The sequence below is a fragment of the Mastigoproctus giganteus genome, chromosome 10 (genome assembly GCF_048544385.1).
Source record: "Mastigoproctus giganteus isolate SK-2022 chromosome 10, ASM4854438v1, whole genome shotgun sequence".
Classification (NCBI taxonomy): Eukaryota; Metazoa; Arthropoda; class Arachnida; order Uropygi; family Thelyphonidae; genus Mastigoproctus; species Mastigoproctus giganteus.
The window spans coordinates 86,816,575-86,833,971 of record NC_143584.1 but is presented as its reverse complement, the minus strand read 5'-3'; the positions used below and the strand labels follow the sequence as shown (position 1 = coordinate 86,833,971).

At 37.8% G+C, this 17,397-nt stretch overlaps 1 protein-coding gene across 2 annotated transcripts in view; it reads left to right on the top strand.

Annotated features, from left to right (window-relative positions):
* Nucleotides 1-17,397, top strand: part of LOC150079136 (uncharacterized) — a 381,717-nt gene that overhangs the window by 91,539 nt on the left and 272,781 nt on the right. For both annotated transcript variants that reach the window (XM_090382718.1, XM_090382717.1), the window contains exon 6: nt 15,101-15,502. In XM_090382718.1, the coding sequence (XP_090238844.1) occupies nt 15,101-15,502 (402 nt within the window). The remainder of the gene's footprint in view (nt 1-15,100; nt 15,503-17,397) is intronic.

Genomic DNA, 17,397 nt, shown 5'->3' with positions numbered 1-17,397 from the left:
TGGGAGGCATAGTCACTCTCTTACAGCCTGATCCAGGTCTTCTCTTCACATCACCAGTTTCATGCTTTAATTTCAGTACCCGGGATACTGTTGACTGGTGGCAGCCTATTTTATCAGCGATAGCACGGTAGAAAGCCCTATCTTGGACAGAGCAACAGCTACACTTTTTTTCTTGGTGTCAACTGAACAAATGGAGCTATGCTTACACCTTCCCAAAACAGGATACTAATGAGCGTGTATGCCCTTCCATCGCCGTATTTATAGAAATAGCTGATGCAATACCTTGCAATTACTGTCTGTAATTGTAAGGTATTCCAATTACACTATTCAGAAAACCTAGTCACCTGTTTACACTATTCAGAAAACTTCATTGTCTGCTTGTATTTTGGCATTCCTATTCCCCAAACATAGCTGCTACTTTGTTGCCCATTCTCTACTAAGCCTGTTCAAGTCATCCTTAAGGTGTGCTGCTTGACACTGATTATTAACAACTCTCCCAATCTTTACATCATCTGCAAATTTTGGCATCATGCCCTTCACCTCTTTATTGATGTCATTTATAAAAAACAGAAACAACAGTGGTCTAAGAACCATTCCTTGGAGGATCCCACTTCTGACATTACACCAATCTGAAGAATTTCCATTAATCACAACCCTCTGCCTTAGGCCCTGCAACTAACCTGCAATCCATTGTAGATCTTTCCATAATCCCAGTACGTTCCAGCTTATACGTAAACTGAGGTACTGAGTCAATGCTTTCTAAAATCCAGATATATTATCAAAACCGTTTCCTGAATATAGCCTATGTGTAAGTGTGTCCGTTAGTTAAATATGATTTTCCCTTAACAAAACTGTCATGTGTCCTTCTGAATGCCACTTCTATATAAATGTCCCACTTCTATATAAATTTTCTCCACAAATGAAGTCAGACTAACCAGCCTGTATTTGCAGATACATTGCCACTTCTCCAATCCAAAGAAATCTCACCCAAGTCTTCAGTGGTCATAATTCAGTCCTCATAATTAACTTCAATGGTTCAATACACTCTCTGGCTGCCTCTCTCAAAATTACTGGGTATATGCCATCAACTCCAAGAACCTTACAAGCCTTTAGGCTTGAAGGTTTTTCTAATAAACAGTCATATGTAATTTCAAAATTTCAAAATCACTTTATTACATATGGCTCAGCCTCACTTGCACCACCTCTAAGGCAGCTTTTCCCAACCTTTTTTAGTCATGGAACACTTTTCATCCCACAATATATTTGCGGAACACATATATTTACTGAACACAAGTTTAGCTGAATCCAAAGAACTCTGGCTAATATTTTATTACATATGATGCACTGTGCATCAGGAGCATCTTTATTTCCAACACATGTAAAGCCAAAATGCAAATAACTGTCATCATACTTTCATTTTTTTTTTTTTTTTTTTTTTTTTAGTAGGTTACTGTTTTTTCACTTCGGATTTTTGAGGAACAAAAGGCTGCGATTTTTCATCCTCACTATGAAGTGTGACAATATTGTGCTCATTTTCATCGACTATAGTTGCAATACTAGAAATAATTGCTTCTCGTTTTAAAGTTCCATTTTTCAACCACATATCCATCGTCATTTATTTTAATAATATTTCAAAATACTGATAATTATCAAAAAAAATGTATTCAAGGAAGTGAGTTTAGTTATGATATCAGTTCGCCCCCCCCTCTCCTTCAACCCATGTACTCCACACTAAATCACATACTAGATCACCCACCACATTGTTACTTTTTCGTAGATGTCATTATCTGTATGCATACTTCTCTATGTAAAAGCCTGCTAAAATAAAGTGTTCTGTGGTCTGTTTGATTATTAGTCTATGCCAGTATATTATTAACTGAAAAAAAAATTTTTTTTAATTTAATTGATAGAAAAGTGGTGTACTCTACAAATATGTAAAATTTATTTATTTAATTTTTTTAAAAATTATTAATTACGATTTTTCACAGAATACTAGTGTTCCACGGAACACAGTTTGAGAAACACTGTTCTAAGGAGTCCTTTGCTGGTAATGACCAATGCAAAGGACCTATTAAATTCTTCAGCAATATCAGCTGGGTTATCTAAGACTTTCTCCCACTCAGTACACAAGGGTCTGATCTGATTTGTTTTCTTTTTCTCTGTATTCATATACATGAAAAATTTCTTTCCCCAATTTTTGATCTCTTAGCCAGTGCTTTCTTGTACTCTGCCTTTGCTTCCCTCTCCTTATCTGTGGTACTATTACAGATCAACTTGTAGCTGCTGTAATCTTCATTGCTCTGTAAATATCCCATGCTGGTTTTCTCTGCTCTTTTAAACTGACTAGCTCCATATTTGTCCATCTCAGTATCCTCCTCATCTTATATTTTCTTAATGGTATTTATGCATTCATGGCTTCAGTGATTATTGCTTTAAAGGTATTCTATGACTCTAATGTATTTGCCCTCCCTCTGCAATCCACCCATTTAATAGATGCCACATGGCACCTCCCATAATACCCTTTTTGGAAATTAAAACCTGTCCTTTCTATCTGCATGTAGATAGAAAATATTGTAGTAGTAGTAGTAGTAGTAGTGGCACTTGATGCAAGAAAGCAAGTGTAGGAGCTTATGCAGCATCAGCCCAAAAAAAAAAAAAAAAATCACACCATACCCTCCAATTGCCTGTCCAGTTCCTCCTTAAATTTATTTAACCTATCAACTTCCACAACGACAGATGGAAGTTTGTTCCAGCAATTAACCACCCGCTGGCTAAAGGCAAATTTCCGCACATCTATTCTACATCTATCCTTTCTTAATTTGAACTTATGTCCCCGTAGGTTCGTATTCTGAACAAGTGGGAGGATCCCATCAGAATTCAGCGTGCTCAACCCATTCAAGGCCTTATAGACCTCAATCAGATCACCGTGCAGGTGCCTAGTCTCCAGCCACTGCAATTTGCAGAACTTAAGCCTCTCTTGGTAAGAGGATCCCTTCATTCCCCTCACCAATCGTGTTGCTCTTCTCTGTACACGCTCAAGCAAATCTACATCCTTCCTAAAATGAGGCCTCCAGACCTGTACGCAGTACTCAAGGCGTGGCTTGACCATTGCCTTATACAGAGGGACAATCACCTCCTTTTCCCTGCTAGCAAAATTCCTATATATCATTGACAAAACCCCATGACCTGCCCTAGCAGCCTGTCTACATTGCTCAGAAAACTTCATATCTGACTGCACAATTACTCCCAGGTCTTTTTCATTTTCTACCACCTTAAGTGTAGTACCACACAGTTGGTACGTTTCTCTGGGGTTACTTCTACCCATATGCAGTACTTTGCATTTGTCAAGGTTAAACTTCAGTTGCCACTTCTTAGCCCATCTGCCTAAATTATCTAGATCCTGTTGCAGTAGCACACTGCCATTACTGTCATTAACAACCCTGCCAACCTTCGTGTCATCTGCAAACTTCGACATTAAGCCTGATATACCTTCATCAATATCATTGATAAATATACAAAACAACAGTGGACACAACACCGAACCCTGTGGGACTCCACTAATAACATTAGTCCACGAAGAGCAGCACCCATTGATTACCACCCTCTGTCTTCTCCCACTTAACCATCCTTTTATCCATTGTAGCAACTTACCCTTAATACCATTCTGCTCCACTTTGTACAGTAGTCTTCCATGCGCAACAGTGTCAAAAGCTTTCCTGAAATCCAAGTATATGATATCAAAATTATTTTTTGCATCCAGTTCCTTTGTGACCACATCATAATAACCAATCAAATTTGTCAGACAAGACTTTCCCTTAACAAACCCATGCTGTGTCTGAATTATTGCTGCAGTCTTGTCTAGATGATCCTGCAATGCATCTTTAACCAGTGACTCCATTATTTTACCCGGAACAGAAGTTAAACTAACTGGTCTGTAATTATTCGTGTCACCCTTCGAACCTCCTTTGTGAATTGGGGATACATTTGCACATCTTCAGTCCGTGGGAACCTCCCCTGAATCCAAGGATGCTCTCATAATTATGGCTAAGGGTTTGCTTAGTTGTGCTTTGCCGCCTCCTTTAATATAACTGGATAGATCCCATCCGCCCCAGGTGCCTTTCTTATGTTTAAGTTCAACAATTTCTCCTCCACTTTGCTCTCAGTTATTACAAAATCATTAAGCACACTGCTACAATTTGATAACCTTCTTCCATTTTCAAACTGTAATGATTCCTCACGTGTGAATGTAGATGCAAAATACTCATTCAGTTTGTTTGCTATCTGAGCAGGATCATCAACAGTCGAACCATCGATGTCAAGTGGACCAATCATATTCAGCCCCTTCCTTTTAGAGTTTATATAAGTAAAGAAATCCTTGCTGTTTTTCTTAGCATCTTTTGCCAAAGATTTCTCGTAATCCGCCTTTGCCTGCCGAACCTCCTTTGTAACCTGGTTACAGACTGGCTTATATCTGCTACAGGCTTCTGCGTCGCCTGATAATTTATATGCATCCCATACATTTTTCTTCTCTGTCACGAGTCTCATTAGTTCATTTGATAACCATTTAGGCCTAAACCTTGAACAATATTTCTTCATCGGTATGAAAAGTCTAGTAGCTTCCACGATTAATTCCTTGAATGCTTCCCACTTAGAATTTACTGTTTGTAACATCGTCAGTCGATCCCACTGTACAGAATTTAAAAACTGTCTGAGACCACTGTACTCCCCTTTACGGAAGCAAAAACCCTTTCCTTTACCCCTGATGGTAGTTACCTCTTTGAGTAAATCCCACTTCAGCACACTGTGATCACTGCCACCTAGTGGTTCCTTTATCTGCAAATTCTTAATACACGAATGATCACTGCTGATAACCAGATCAAGAGTATTACTTTCTCTGGTTGCCTCTCGAACATGCTGCTGCAGAAAACAATCATCCAATAAATCCACAAAAGTCTGACTAGTGTGTGAGTGACCAACCCACAAGTTCCAGTCAATATCTGGGAAGTTAAAATCCCCCATTATAAGACATTCTGATTTACTGGCCCACTCTATTTCTCTGTACAATTGTTCATTGTACTCATTCGAGTCATTAGGCCTATAACACACTCCTACTCTTATTTTTGCTTTTGCAGTGCTTATGTCACACCAAACTGACTCAACAGTGCACTGTCCATCTATATCAACTGGATGCACTTCTTTTGATTTTATGTTTTTCTTAATTAACAGCATAACACCTCCTCCCTTTCTGTCCTGTCTATCCTTTCTGTACACATTGTACTCCCCAAATTCCAGTTCTGCATTCCTTATATCTTTGTGACACCACGTCTCTGCTATCCCAACAATATCCGCCTTTGATGTCTTGACCAACACTTCAAATTCATCAAATTTATTTACTATACTTCTAGCATTGGTATACATGCAAGCATACATGCTCCTATGCCTATTCCTTGTTACCCTAACACATCCCATATACCCAGCTATTCCAGGATGACTGCCATCCGTCCCTGAAACCCCCAACACCCCTCGCTCCAGGTCGCTTCTTATTCTAATAGAAGTTGTGCAAGAATCACCTTCACCTCTGCCTGCGGTTACTGTTTAACTATTAGTCTTTGTATCCCCCCCAAGCTAGCAGTTTTCCGACCCACCTAACACTGCCTCGATAGCATCAGCAAATATTCTTGCACCCTTTCTATTTAAGTGTATCCCATCCCTGTAGAAGCAATCTCTCCTGTTAACAAGTACAGTCCAGGCTGAAAAAAATTCTACCCCTTGAGCCTTGCACAATCTTTCCAGGGCCGAATTGATCGACAAGGCTCTCATCATATACTCCCTCCTATCGTGTCTGGGCAGAATTGCAGACACTTTCAAATTCAACCCTAATTCTCGGCTTTTTTTCAACAGTGACCTGTACTTGTTGAGTAATTCTGCCGGTCTCCTACTCTTAATATCATTAGTGCCAACGTGTACAACTATATCACCTTTTGTGCCCTTGAAAGATGATATCCGCTCTACAACGTCATCAACCTTTGCCCCTGGCAGACATACCCTGGTCCTGTTCCACCTATCCTTTTTACATAGCATGTTCCCCGTTTCCCTGACAATAGAGTCACCAACAACTAATAGTTCCTGTGGAACCAGCGCATTCTGCCTTGGGGGTTGCCGCTGTGTTGCGTGATGACCAAGTGCAAGCTCTGGCGTTGATGTGGGCAGCTGAGAGCTTGATGGGCCCCTCAATTTATTTCCTTCGAGGGCATCCACCCTGTCCTTCAAACTCTCATATAGGCCCATAACAACGCTAAGTTGTCGCCTGATTTCCTTACACTCCTTACATCGCGCACACACAAAGACATCCCCCATGGCAATATCATGTTCCGTTCCAGAGAGTTCGGCAAACATTTCACAAGTTGCACATTTTTTTAGGCTGTGACGCGTTGGAGAATCGCCCCCCCTCAGTTCTCCCCCGAGTCACAACACTCCTGCTACTTTGTGCCCGTTGCTTTGCTGCTCTAGTTCGGGGCATGGTAGTTTAAATTAATAAAATCAATAAATTAAATGTCAGTAGTATTTGAATAGAAACTATGAAATAGAAACAGTGAAGCGTATTACTATATAATTATGCGTTAGAGCCACCTCAATTAAAAACTTTGAATTCCCTACAAAAACTTTGAATTCCCTATATACAAAAACAATGGCTACAAAAATCGAACAAAAATAACGGTTTTACCTATCGTAAGTAAAATCCACAAAAAACTCTTTATCTAAATTAAAATAAAAAATAACCAGCGTAACTATAACTATATGACTACGTATTAAGTACAATATAAAACAACAATCATGTAAATAAAAGGCAAACACTTATCGTTTTTGCGGAGCCTGTAACTGTCAGCTGTGATAGTCTTCACAATCTTCTGGTCTGTAGATTACTCATACTCTCATTATACTTTTGCTTCCAACTAATCACACCATATAGATTCTATGCTGGCAAGTGTAACTTCTGACTCAGCAAAAGTTCTTTTTGCACTCAGGCTACTTTTAATTAAGAAGCATGATCCCACAATCCCATAGTTTTCTCTGTCTTTTCTAAATACATTATACATACCATAATGGAAATGGTCATCCCCAATTTCCAGGTGGCACCATGTTAACCCTGTTATGTCAGCATTAGTTGTCCTAACCAGGAGTTTGAATTCACTCATTTTATTGACAACACTCATGACATTCCTGCAGACAGAGCTAAGACTAAGTATCCTTCTATAGTTTACTACCTTGACACACCCCTTGAAGTTATTTAGGTTTGTTCCTCTTGCTTCACCTTCCCAATCATTTGAAATGTCAGACCATCTTGCCAATGTTGAGGTGTGTGTGTGTGTGTGCGTGTGCGTGCATGTGTGTGTTTGTGTGTGCGCGCGCACACGCAACATTACTTTTACCCATATCATCAGGTAAACATGGTCCATAACCCTTGCACCATCTTTGTTCAAGTGAATAGCATTAGCATTAGTAGAGGCATATGATGCAAGAAAGCAAGCTTATTCAGCATCAGCCAAAAAAAAACCACTCCCATTTCACCCCTCCGTTTGTTCGAAATACCTGTCCAGTTGAGCTTTAAATTTGTTTAGGCTATCAACTTCAACAACAAGTGATGGAAGTCGGTTCCACCAACCAACCACCCGCTGGCCAAAGGCAAATTTCCGCACATCTATCCGACATCCGTCCTTCCTCAATTTGAATTTATGCCCTCTGAGGTGATTATTCTGAGCAAGATGAAGAATCCCATTGGCATTGAGCATGCTCAAACCATTCAAAGCCTTATACACCTCTATCAGATCATCTCGCCGGTGCCTAGTCTCCAGACTCTGTAATTTGCAAAACTTAAGCCTTTCTTCGTAAGAGCAACCCTTTGTTCCATTCACTAATCTTGTTGCCCTTCTCTGTACCCTTTCCAGCAGCTCTACATCCTTCTTGAAATGAGGCCTCCAGACCTGTATACAGTACTCAAGATGTGGCCTAACCATTGCCTTATACAAGGGAATAATCACCTCCTTATCCCTGCTAGAAAAATTCCTGTATATCATTGACAAGACACCATGAGCTACTCTTGCAGCTCGTCTGCACATCTCAGAGAACTTCATATCTGCCTGCACAATTACCCCCACGTCCTTTTCATTCTCCACCACTGTCAGTGTAGTACCACAGAGCTGATACGTTGCTCTGGGGTTACTGTTTCCCATATGTAGTACTTTACATTTGTCAATGTTAAACTTCATTTGCCACCTCTCAGCCCATCTGCTCAACCTTTCCAGATCCTGTTGCAGCAGCATAGCGTCAGTAGTGTCCTTAACAACCCTGCCAACCTTTGTATCATCTGCAAACTTGGACATTAAACTTGATATCCCATCATCAATATCATTCATAAACACCGAAAACAACAACGGACCCAACACTGAACCCTGAGGAACTCCACTAATAACATTAGTCCACGTTGAGCAGTGTCCATTGATTACCACTCTCTGTCTTCTGCCACTCAACCATCCCCTTATTCATAGCAGCAATTTGCCTCCAATGCCACACTGTTCCAATTTGTGCAGCAGTCTTCCATGTGCAACAGTATCAAAAGCCTTTCTAAGATCCAAATATATAATATCAAAGTTATTCCCTGCATCCAGTTCTTTTGTGACTACATCATAGTATCCAATCAAATTGGTCAGGCAAGACCTGCCCTTAACAAAACCGTGCTGCGTCTGAGCTATAACTGAATTCTTGTCTAGATGATCCTGCAGTGCTTCTTTAACCAGTGCCTCCATTAATTTACCTGGAACAGAAGTTAAACTAACAGGTCTATAATTACTTGTGTCAGCCTTTGATCCTCCTTTGTGAATTGGGGTCACATTTGCATATTTCCAGTCTATGGGTACCTCCCCTGAGTCCAAAGAAGCTCTCATAATTATGGCTAGGGGTTTGCTTACTTCCTTTGCTGCCTCCTTTAATATAACTGGATAGATCCCATCCACCCCAGGTGCCTTTTTTATGTTTATCCTCAACAATCTCTCCTCCACTTTCCTCTCAGTTATTACAAAATCATCCAGCTCACTGCCAATGTTTACTTTACCTACATCATTCTCCTTCCTGAATAACTCCTCATGCGTGAATGTAGATGCAAAATACTCGTTTAGATAGTTAGCCACCTGAGCAGGATCCTCAACTGTTGAACCATCAATATCCAGTGGACCAATCTGATTTATCCCTTTCCTTCTCGAGTTTAAATATGTAAAAAACTCTTTTTTGTTTTTCTTTGCATCCTTTGCCAAGGATTTTTCGTAGTCTGCCTTTGCCTGCCTAATCTCCTTTGTGACTTGGTTACAGACCAACTTATATCTACCATAGGCTTCCATGTCACTCATTAATTTGTATGTATCCCATGCATTTTTCTTCTCTGCTACATGTCTCATTAGTTCATCTGACAACCATTTAGGCCTAAACCTTGAACAATATTTCTTAGTTGGTATGTAAAGCCTGGTAGCCTCCAAGATTAGTTCCTTGAATGCTTCCCATTTTGAGTTTGCTGTTGGTAACATCATCAGTTGGTCCCACTGTATAGAATTTAAATACTGTCTCAGACCATCATAGTCGCCTTTACGAAAACAAAAACCCTTCCCTTTACCTCTGATGGTAGTTACCTCCTTGAGTAAATCCCACTTCAACACACTGTGATCACTGCCACCTAGTGGTTCATTTATCTGCAGATTCTTAATGCATGAAGAATCACTACTGATAATCAGATCAAGAGTATTGCTCCCTCTTGTTGCCTCACGAACATGCTGATGTAGAAAACAATCATCCAATAAATTCACAAAAGCCTTGCTAGTGTGCGAGTGACCAACCCATAAATTCCAGTCAATATCTGGGAAATTAAAATCTCCCATTATAAGACTCTCTGATTTACTGGCCCACTCTATTTCCCTGTACAATATCTTATTATACTCATCAGAGTCATTAGGCCTATAGCACACTCCTACTCTCAATTTTGATTTCCCTATGCTTATGTCACACCAAACTGACTCGACACTGCCCTGTCCATCGATGTCGACTGGCTTCACTTCCTTGGACTTTATGTGTTTCTTAATTAATAGCATAACCCCTCCTCCCCTCCTGTCCTGTCTATCCTGTCTATACACATTGTATTCCCCAAATTCCAGTTCCGCATTACTTATATCTGTGTGACACCACGTCTCTGATATCCCAACAATATCTGCCTTTGATGTTTTGAGCAATACCTCAAATTCATCAAATTTATTTACCAAACTCCTAGCATTGGTGTACACGCAGGTATACATGCACCTGTTTCTATTCTTAGCTACCCTAACACAACCCATGTGTTTACTTGTACCGCAATGACTCCCAGCAGTCTCTGAAATATCCTGCATCTTGTTTTTCAGGCTTCTGCTCATTTCAATAGAAGCAGTGCAAGAATCACTTCCACCTCTGCCAGTGGCTACTGTTAATCTATTAGTCCTTGTATCCCCCCAACTTGCAGTTTTCCGACCTACCTAACACTGCCTCGACAGCATCAGCAAAAATTCTTGCACCCTTTCTATTTAAGTGTATCCCATCCCTGTAGAAGCAATCTCTCCTGTTAACAAGTACAGTCCAGGCTGAAAAAAATTCTACCCCAATTCGGCCCTGGAGGGATTGAGCCTTGCACAATCCCTCCAGGGCCGAATTGATCGACAAGGCTCTCATCATATACTCCCTCCTATTGTGTCTGGGCAGAATTGCAGACACTTTCAAATTCAACCCTAATTCACGGCTTTTTTTCAACAGTGACCTGTACTTGCTAAGTAATTCCGCCGGTCTCCTACTCTTAATATCATTAGTGCCAACGTGTACAACTATATCACCTTTTGTGCCCTTAAAAGATGATATCCGCTCTACAACGGATATCATCTTTTAGGTTGATGACGCTCTACAACGTCATCAACCTTTGCCCCTGGCAGACATACCCTGGTCCTATTCCACCTATCCTTTTTACAAAGCATGTTCCCCGTTTCCCTGACAATAGAGTCACCAACAACTACTAGTTCCTGTGGGACCAGCGCATTCTGCCTAGGGGGCTGCCTCTGTGTTGCCTGATGACCAAGTGCAAGCTCTGGCATTGATGTGGGCAGCTGAGAGCTTGATGGGCCCCTCAATTTATTTCCTTCGAGGGCATCCACCCTGTCCTTCAAGCTCTCATAAAGGCCCATAACAACGCTGAGTTGTCGCCTGATTTCCTTGCACTCCTCACATCATGCACACACAAAGACATCCCCCTTGGCAGTATCATGTCCCGTAGTGATAGAGAATACTATCTCTACATAATAGATTCATTCTATCTGCATATAAGTTTGGGCCACACTGATAAAAATTCCTCCCTAGAGCCTGCAGACTCCCTCAAGACTTGAGTTAATCCCTGAAGACTTGAGTTAATTGCAGACACACATTTTGACCTATTTTATGTTTCCTTCTATAATTCATCATCATTATCCTTTCAAGGATTTAGGCCAGATGGCCTGTTCCAGTCTCAGTCCATCTTTTCTTTGGAGGTCCTGGATCTCTTCTTCCAACTGGCCAATATTTCATAATCTTCTTTGGTAATCTTGCTGGATGCATCCCATCCAAATGATTAATCCATTTTCCTCTGTATTTGTAGATTCTATCTATTACTGGATCAATTCCTAATTCTTTATGAATATCAGAACTTTTCTTCTTGTCCAATAATCTATATCACTGGTTTGGCAAATAAATTTCATTTCAGCACTTTCAATCCTTTTCTCATCTTTTGATTTAATTGTCCATGTTTCACTTCCATAGAGTAAAGTGGGTTTTGCTATCACCTTATAAGCTTTTATATCCTTGTATGCTTTTCAACTTTATTCGGTTTTAGGATATTGTTAATTAAACTTGTAACTTTTAGAAAATTGGAAACTTTTTAATTCTATATCTTTTTCTTTGACATAAGAAAGATAACATTCAAGATACTTAAATAAATTAACTTGTTCTCGGATGGTATTTTCTATTACTATTTTGCTTCTGATTGGATAATTACCTTTAAATGCCATAACTTTAGTCTTTTCATTTGAAATTTCCATTCCAAATGTTTTAGCAATATTGTTTAAACTAAAAATTGATCTTTGAAGTTCGTATTCATTCTGAGCTGTTATTATTTAATTGTTCATGAATAATAAAGTATTTAATTTAGTTACTCGATCAATTTTAAAACCACAGTTGATAATATTCTTCCATTCTTTGACTATTGCATTTATATAAATATTAAACGATGGCAACATCGGGCATCCTTGACTAACTCCTCGATTGATTGATTTCCATTGTTATACCAGAGTTAGACTTTATTGAAATTCTGTTATTATGATAGACATCCATTATAGCATTTAATAATTGATTAGGGATATTTAATTGTTTTGAAATTTCCCATAATTTTCTTCTAGAGACCATATCAAAAGCTTTCCTGAAATCAATAAATGCAAAATGTGTTTCAATATTATATTCTCTGTTCTTCTCTATTAAAATTTTTAATGTAAAAGCTGGGTCGATACAGGATCTTCCCTTTCTAAATCCATTTTGTTTTTCATATAAAGCTGGATCAATATATGTCCATAATTTTGCTGGCAATAATCTATATCCACCATTTAGATGGCTCATTCCTCTGTAATTCTCACAACAAGATTTGTTACCTTTTTTAAATATAGGGATGACAAGGGCATTTTTCCGACTTGATGGACTTGTTCCTTGGTTCCAAACTAAATTATAGAATCTTAATAGGAGTCTGTGGAAATTATTACCAGCATATTTTCTTAATTCCATGTTTATATTGTCTTCACCTGGAGACTTTACAGATTTACTGTTATTTAAAGCATCTTTAAATTGTTGTAAAGATATATCTTCCCTAGCCGTATTTTCATTTGGCGATATTTTATACAAGTTAGTATCATGTTCTATCCATAAATTTTGGAAGTAGATTTCTTTTTTAATAATTTGGAGTTCAGTGTTTTCTTTAATGTCCTTATTAATTTTTTTAAGATTTTATAGAAATTGGGTCGTTTCACTGATATATCACTTTCCATTTTTGATATAAAATGGTCCCACATTTCTCTGTTTTTCTTTCTACATGCCTTTCTAGCTATTGCTCTTTTTCTTTTATATTCAATTTCTGCTCCTATTGTTTTGCTGTTTAACCATTTTTTATAGGCTTCTTCTTTTCCTGTATAATGATTTTAATATAATTATCCCAGTTCCTGATTCCTCTTTTTCTTTTCCATTTGCCTTTAGTTCCCAAACATTCATTTACTATTGTAATGAGAATATTTTTAAAATTCTCCCATTCTATTTCTATATCATCACTTTCTTTCTTTTCTGACATTTGCTCTATTCTCTGTTTATAAAGGGTTCAAATACTTTCTTCATCTAATAAAGTAACTCTGAAAGTTCTAGTCAAATTTGATTCATTTTTCTGATTTGATTTTTTCCATCTTGGTGGCATCCTTAGCTTTCCTATTAGCAGATAATGATCTGATTCAATTTCATAGCTTCTATGTACGGCATCCATAATCATATTTGCTATTTTCCTGTTGCCAATAATATAATCTATTACACTTCTGAGATTCCTAGCTTCCCATATAAACTTGTGAAATTCTTTATGTTTAAAAAATGTATTTATAATTTTTAATTCATTACCAGTAACAAAGTCTCTTAATCTATTCCCATTTTTATTACAAATTGATTCTCCATAATTTCCCTAATATAGGGAAAAAGTACATTTTTCCCTATATTAGCTCCATATGGCGTATTACCTACTTGGGCATTCATATCACCCATTATAAGAAGATAGTCATTAGGATTAGCCTTATCTTTGATCCTTTGTAACTACATAAAACTGGTGCCTCCGTAGCCAGGTGGGAAGGAGCAGCAGTGCGTAGCACACGCTTCTTGATTAGACTGGGGTTCGAGCTTGTCACCACCAAATACGGAGGATGCGGAAAGGTCAGGGAATAACCACCGCATATCCCAGAGCAATATGGCCTTAGTTGCTAATGCTCCTAAAAACCAAATAAACAAACAAACTACATAAAACTGATCATTATCTTCTTCTTTACCTTCCTCAGGGCCATAGCATCCAATAATTGTAATATATTCTCTACTTATTTTCAGCGTTACGTCTAGGATTCTGTCATTCCATATTTATAGTAAGAAATATTACCCTGAAGTGACTTATGGATAAATATCATGATTCCTGATTTTGCATGTTCAGTGTCATCTTCCTGTTTCTTCTTGGTTTCTGTTTTTACACCTTTTGATGTTTTTTCATGTAAAATACAGTCTTTAATTAAAGGAATTATTATGGCTGAATATGTGCCCCAAATAACTGTCAATAAAACATACTACATTGAAGTTCTGACAAAGCTGCATGAAAAAATTCAAAGGAAGAGACCTGATTCATGGAAGGATGGGTGGATGATCTATCAAGACAATGCTCCAACAAGCAATACTCCTTTTTTCTGGCCAAAAAACAAAACCTTGTGTGTGTGAACATTCACCCTACTTGTCAGATCTAACCCCTTGTGACGTTTTTCTCTTCCCTAAACTGAAAAGTGTACTTAAGAGAACCCATTTTCAATCTGTTGAAGATATTCTGAAAAAAAAAAGTCCAAAGTGTTAAAATCAGAGAATGAGTTCCAGAAATGTTTCTGTTCTTGGAAGAAATGCATGGAACAGTGTGCAAATCTAAGGCAATTATTTTGAAGGGGATAACTGGTAAGGTATGAATTTATTTTACTGCAACAGTCTCATTATTTAATAGCCACACACATATTATACATGAAGGTAGTCAGATACAAAGAAATATTCTAAAGGGGGGGAGGGATGGTGGGGCATAGAGAGAGAGAGAGAGAGAGAGAGAGAGAGAGAGAGAGAGAGAGAGAGAGATTAAATTATCTTTATCACATGGATTAATATTTTATCTGTAATTCATCATTCCAAATTTTTATGATTTTTATATAAATTATCAAGTTAATCTAATTTTTCATTCAGTTTCATTCATTTACAGATACTGACAAAGGTCAGAAATCTTGTCTTTTCTCATCTGTTAGCGAAGTTTCTGAAATAGCCACCATGAAATGCACAGGAATTTCTGAGAAAAAAATGAGTAGCAACGAGGTGGATCCTGCAGAAATGTCCTTGTCTGCTCGCCGTGCACTGTTTGAAAATAATCTTGTAGGACTAAGCAATAATAAAAGTATTCCAGATAAGCCAGAAATCCTTTCTGTTGCAGCTCGTGCAGCACTCTTTGAAAGAGTAGCTACAAGTGGCTTTTCATCTAGTACTCCTAAATGCAAAGAGAAAGTGCCTAAAGTACCACACCTGTCAGATATTAAAAATAGCAATTTGAGTGACCTTGATTCTTGTCAAGTAGTAAGAAAGTCCTCTAGTAGTGGCAGTGATGTTGATGGTTAGTAATTAAATATATATATATATATATATATATTTTTTTTTTTTTAGCTATTTACAAAAGGTAATATATAATATTTTGTTAAAACTGTACTTATAAAAATATGTTTTTCTAATGTAGCTTTTGTTTATGGAACAACACAATTCTCTATTTTCAGAATTAAAAAGTACATTAAGCTTCCAATTTGCCAATCTTATAGCTTATGAACAAGAATTTTTGGCATCACAAATTTATGACCTCGCCATTTAATTTTAAAAACTTTGTTTCAGTGTCAGTAATTCTGTGAAATGTTACAAATTTGCAAATAAAATGGAAAGAATAAAATGATTTTAACTTTATGTATTTTACATGTACCTGTTGCCTTTTAGATTATAAATTTTCATAAAAATAAAATTATTTTTTATACTTTTGCAAGAAACATCCTATTTTTATTTTTAAAACAATATAAATCAGAGTTGTGTTATTTTATGCCAGCTCTGAGTACATCCAAAATCACCTCCCATGATTCTTCGCACGATATCTTCTCCCGACTCCGTTCTTTTTGCCTTTTCCACGTTTTTCTCCGCAACCTCTGAGCGGTTTATGCCACCTCTGAGCACATTCAAGATCACCTCCCATGATCTTTTATTTTAAATGCTTTACTTTACTTTAAATTTTGCAAGATATTCATTTCTCTGGTTACCAAAAGGTTTCTGCCATGGGTGGCAATGGTTAGTCCAAAGCCACCTAAGTGGTATGCCCGGAATCGTAAATGTTTTTTTTTTCGCAACCAGCTGGTTTATGCCAGCTCTGAGCACATCCAGATCACCTCCCATGATCTCCTCTCCTGACTCTGTTTTTCTTTGTTATGAAACGGAAATGATGTTGTCTACATTGCAAAATTGTGACAAACTGATTTTACTACCATCCGAAATTTAGTAGGTGCCTCCAAAGATATTTATACACATTAAATGCATGTTATTGTACTGTTAAAACTGATATGTATTTTGTAGTCTTGATATTACTTCATTTCTTCATTGGTGCCGAACCCTTCACCGCTTATCATATTCTGTCCTTTATTATTGTGTTTGCTGTTGACACTGACAAATCTAAATTCCGTGGAACACTTATTAATATTTGACCATTTTCATACATCCTTATTATTTTAATTTTCTGATCCAAATCGATCGCTTTCCTTTTCTTGGTAGATTTACTAGTACCGCTGTCACTTATTCTCTTAGTCGGCACCATGATAATGATCAAATTAAATTTGCTGTAAAGAACTTCATGGGGTTAAGGCGGAAACACACTATTATCACCTCAAGTGAGCTCACATTTACTAAAGCACTACCATAAAACAATAAAAACAATTTGCAGTTCGATCTTATTGCATTTGCCGTAATACCAATAGCAGGAATTCTGTCAGTTTTTACATTATTATGGTGAAATGTGTGTTCCCTTCACTGAAATCTTCAGTCATATAAAAAAACAAAATTTTTAGAATCTTCTCTTGATTCTTATTTTTTTAGGCTTTGTAAATTTGTTACTCCCTATCTCACTTGTGCAATTTGTGCGTGCTGGTTCATCGTTATTGATTGCTTAATTTTATTTTTTTTTTACTGTTTTAATTTTACAATAAAAAAAAAATTTGAGTGAAAAAAAAAATTTACATAAGTCTGAAATTATGTAACTTGGGCTTGCATAAATCTGGGACAGACACTTATGCATTTAACACTCAAGCAGGGCTACAGTGTCCATAATACTTACACTAGCCTTCAGTCCGTATAACATAGATTGGCCGAAGGTATGAACACACACACACACACACACACCACACACACACACACACACACACACACACACACACACACACACACACACACACACACACACACACACACACACAGTATCTTTTT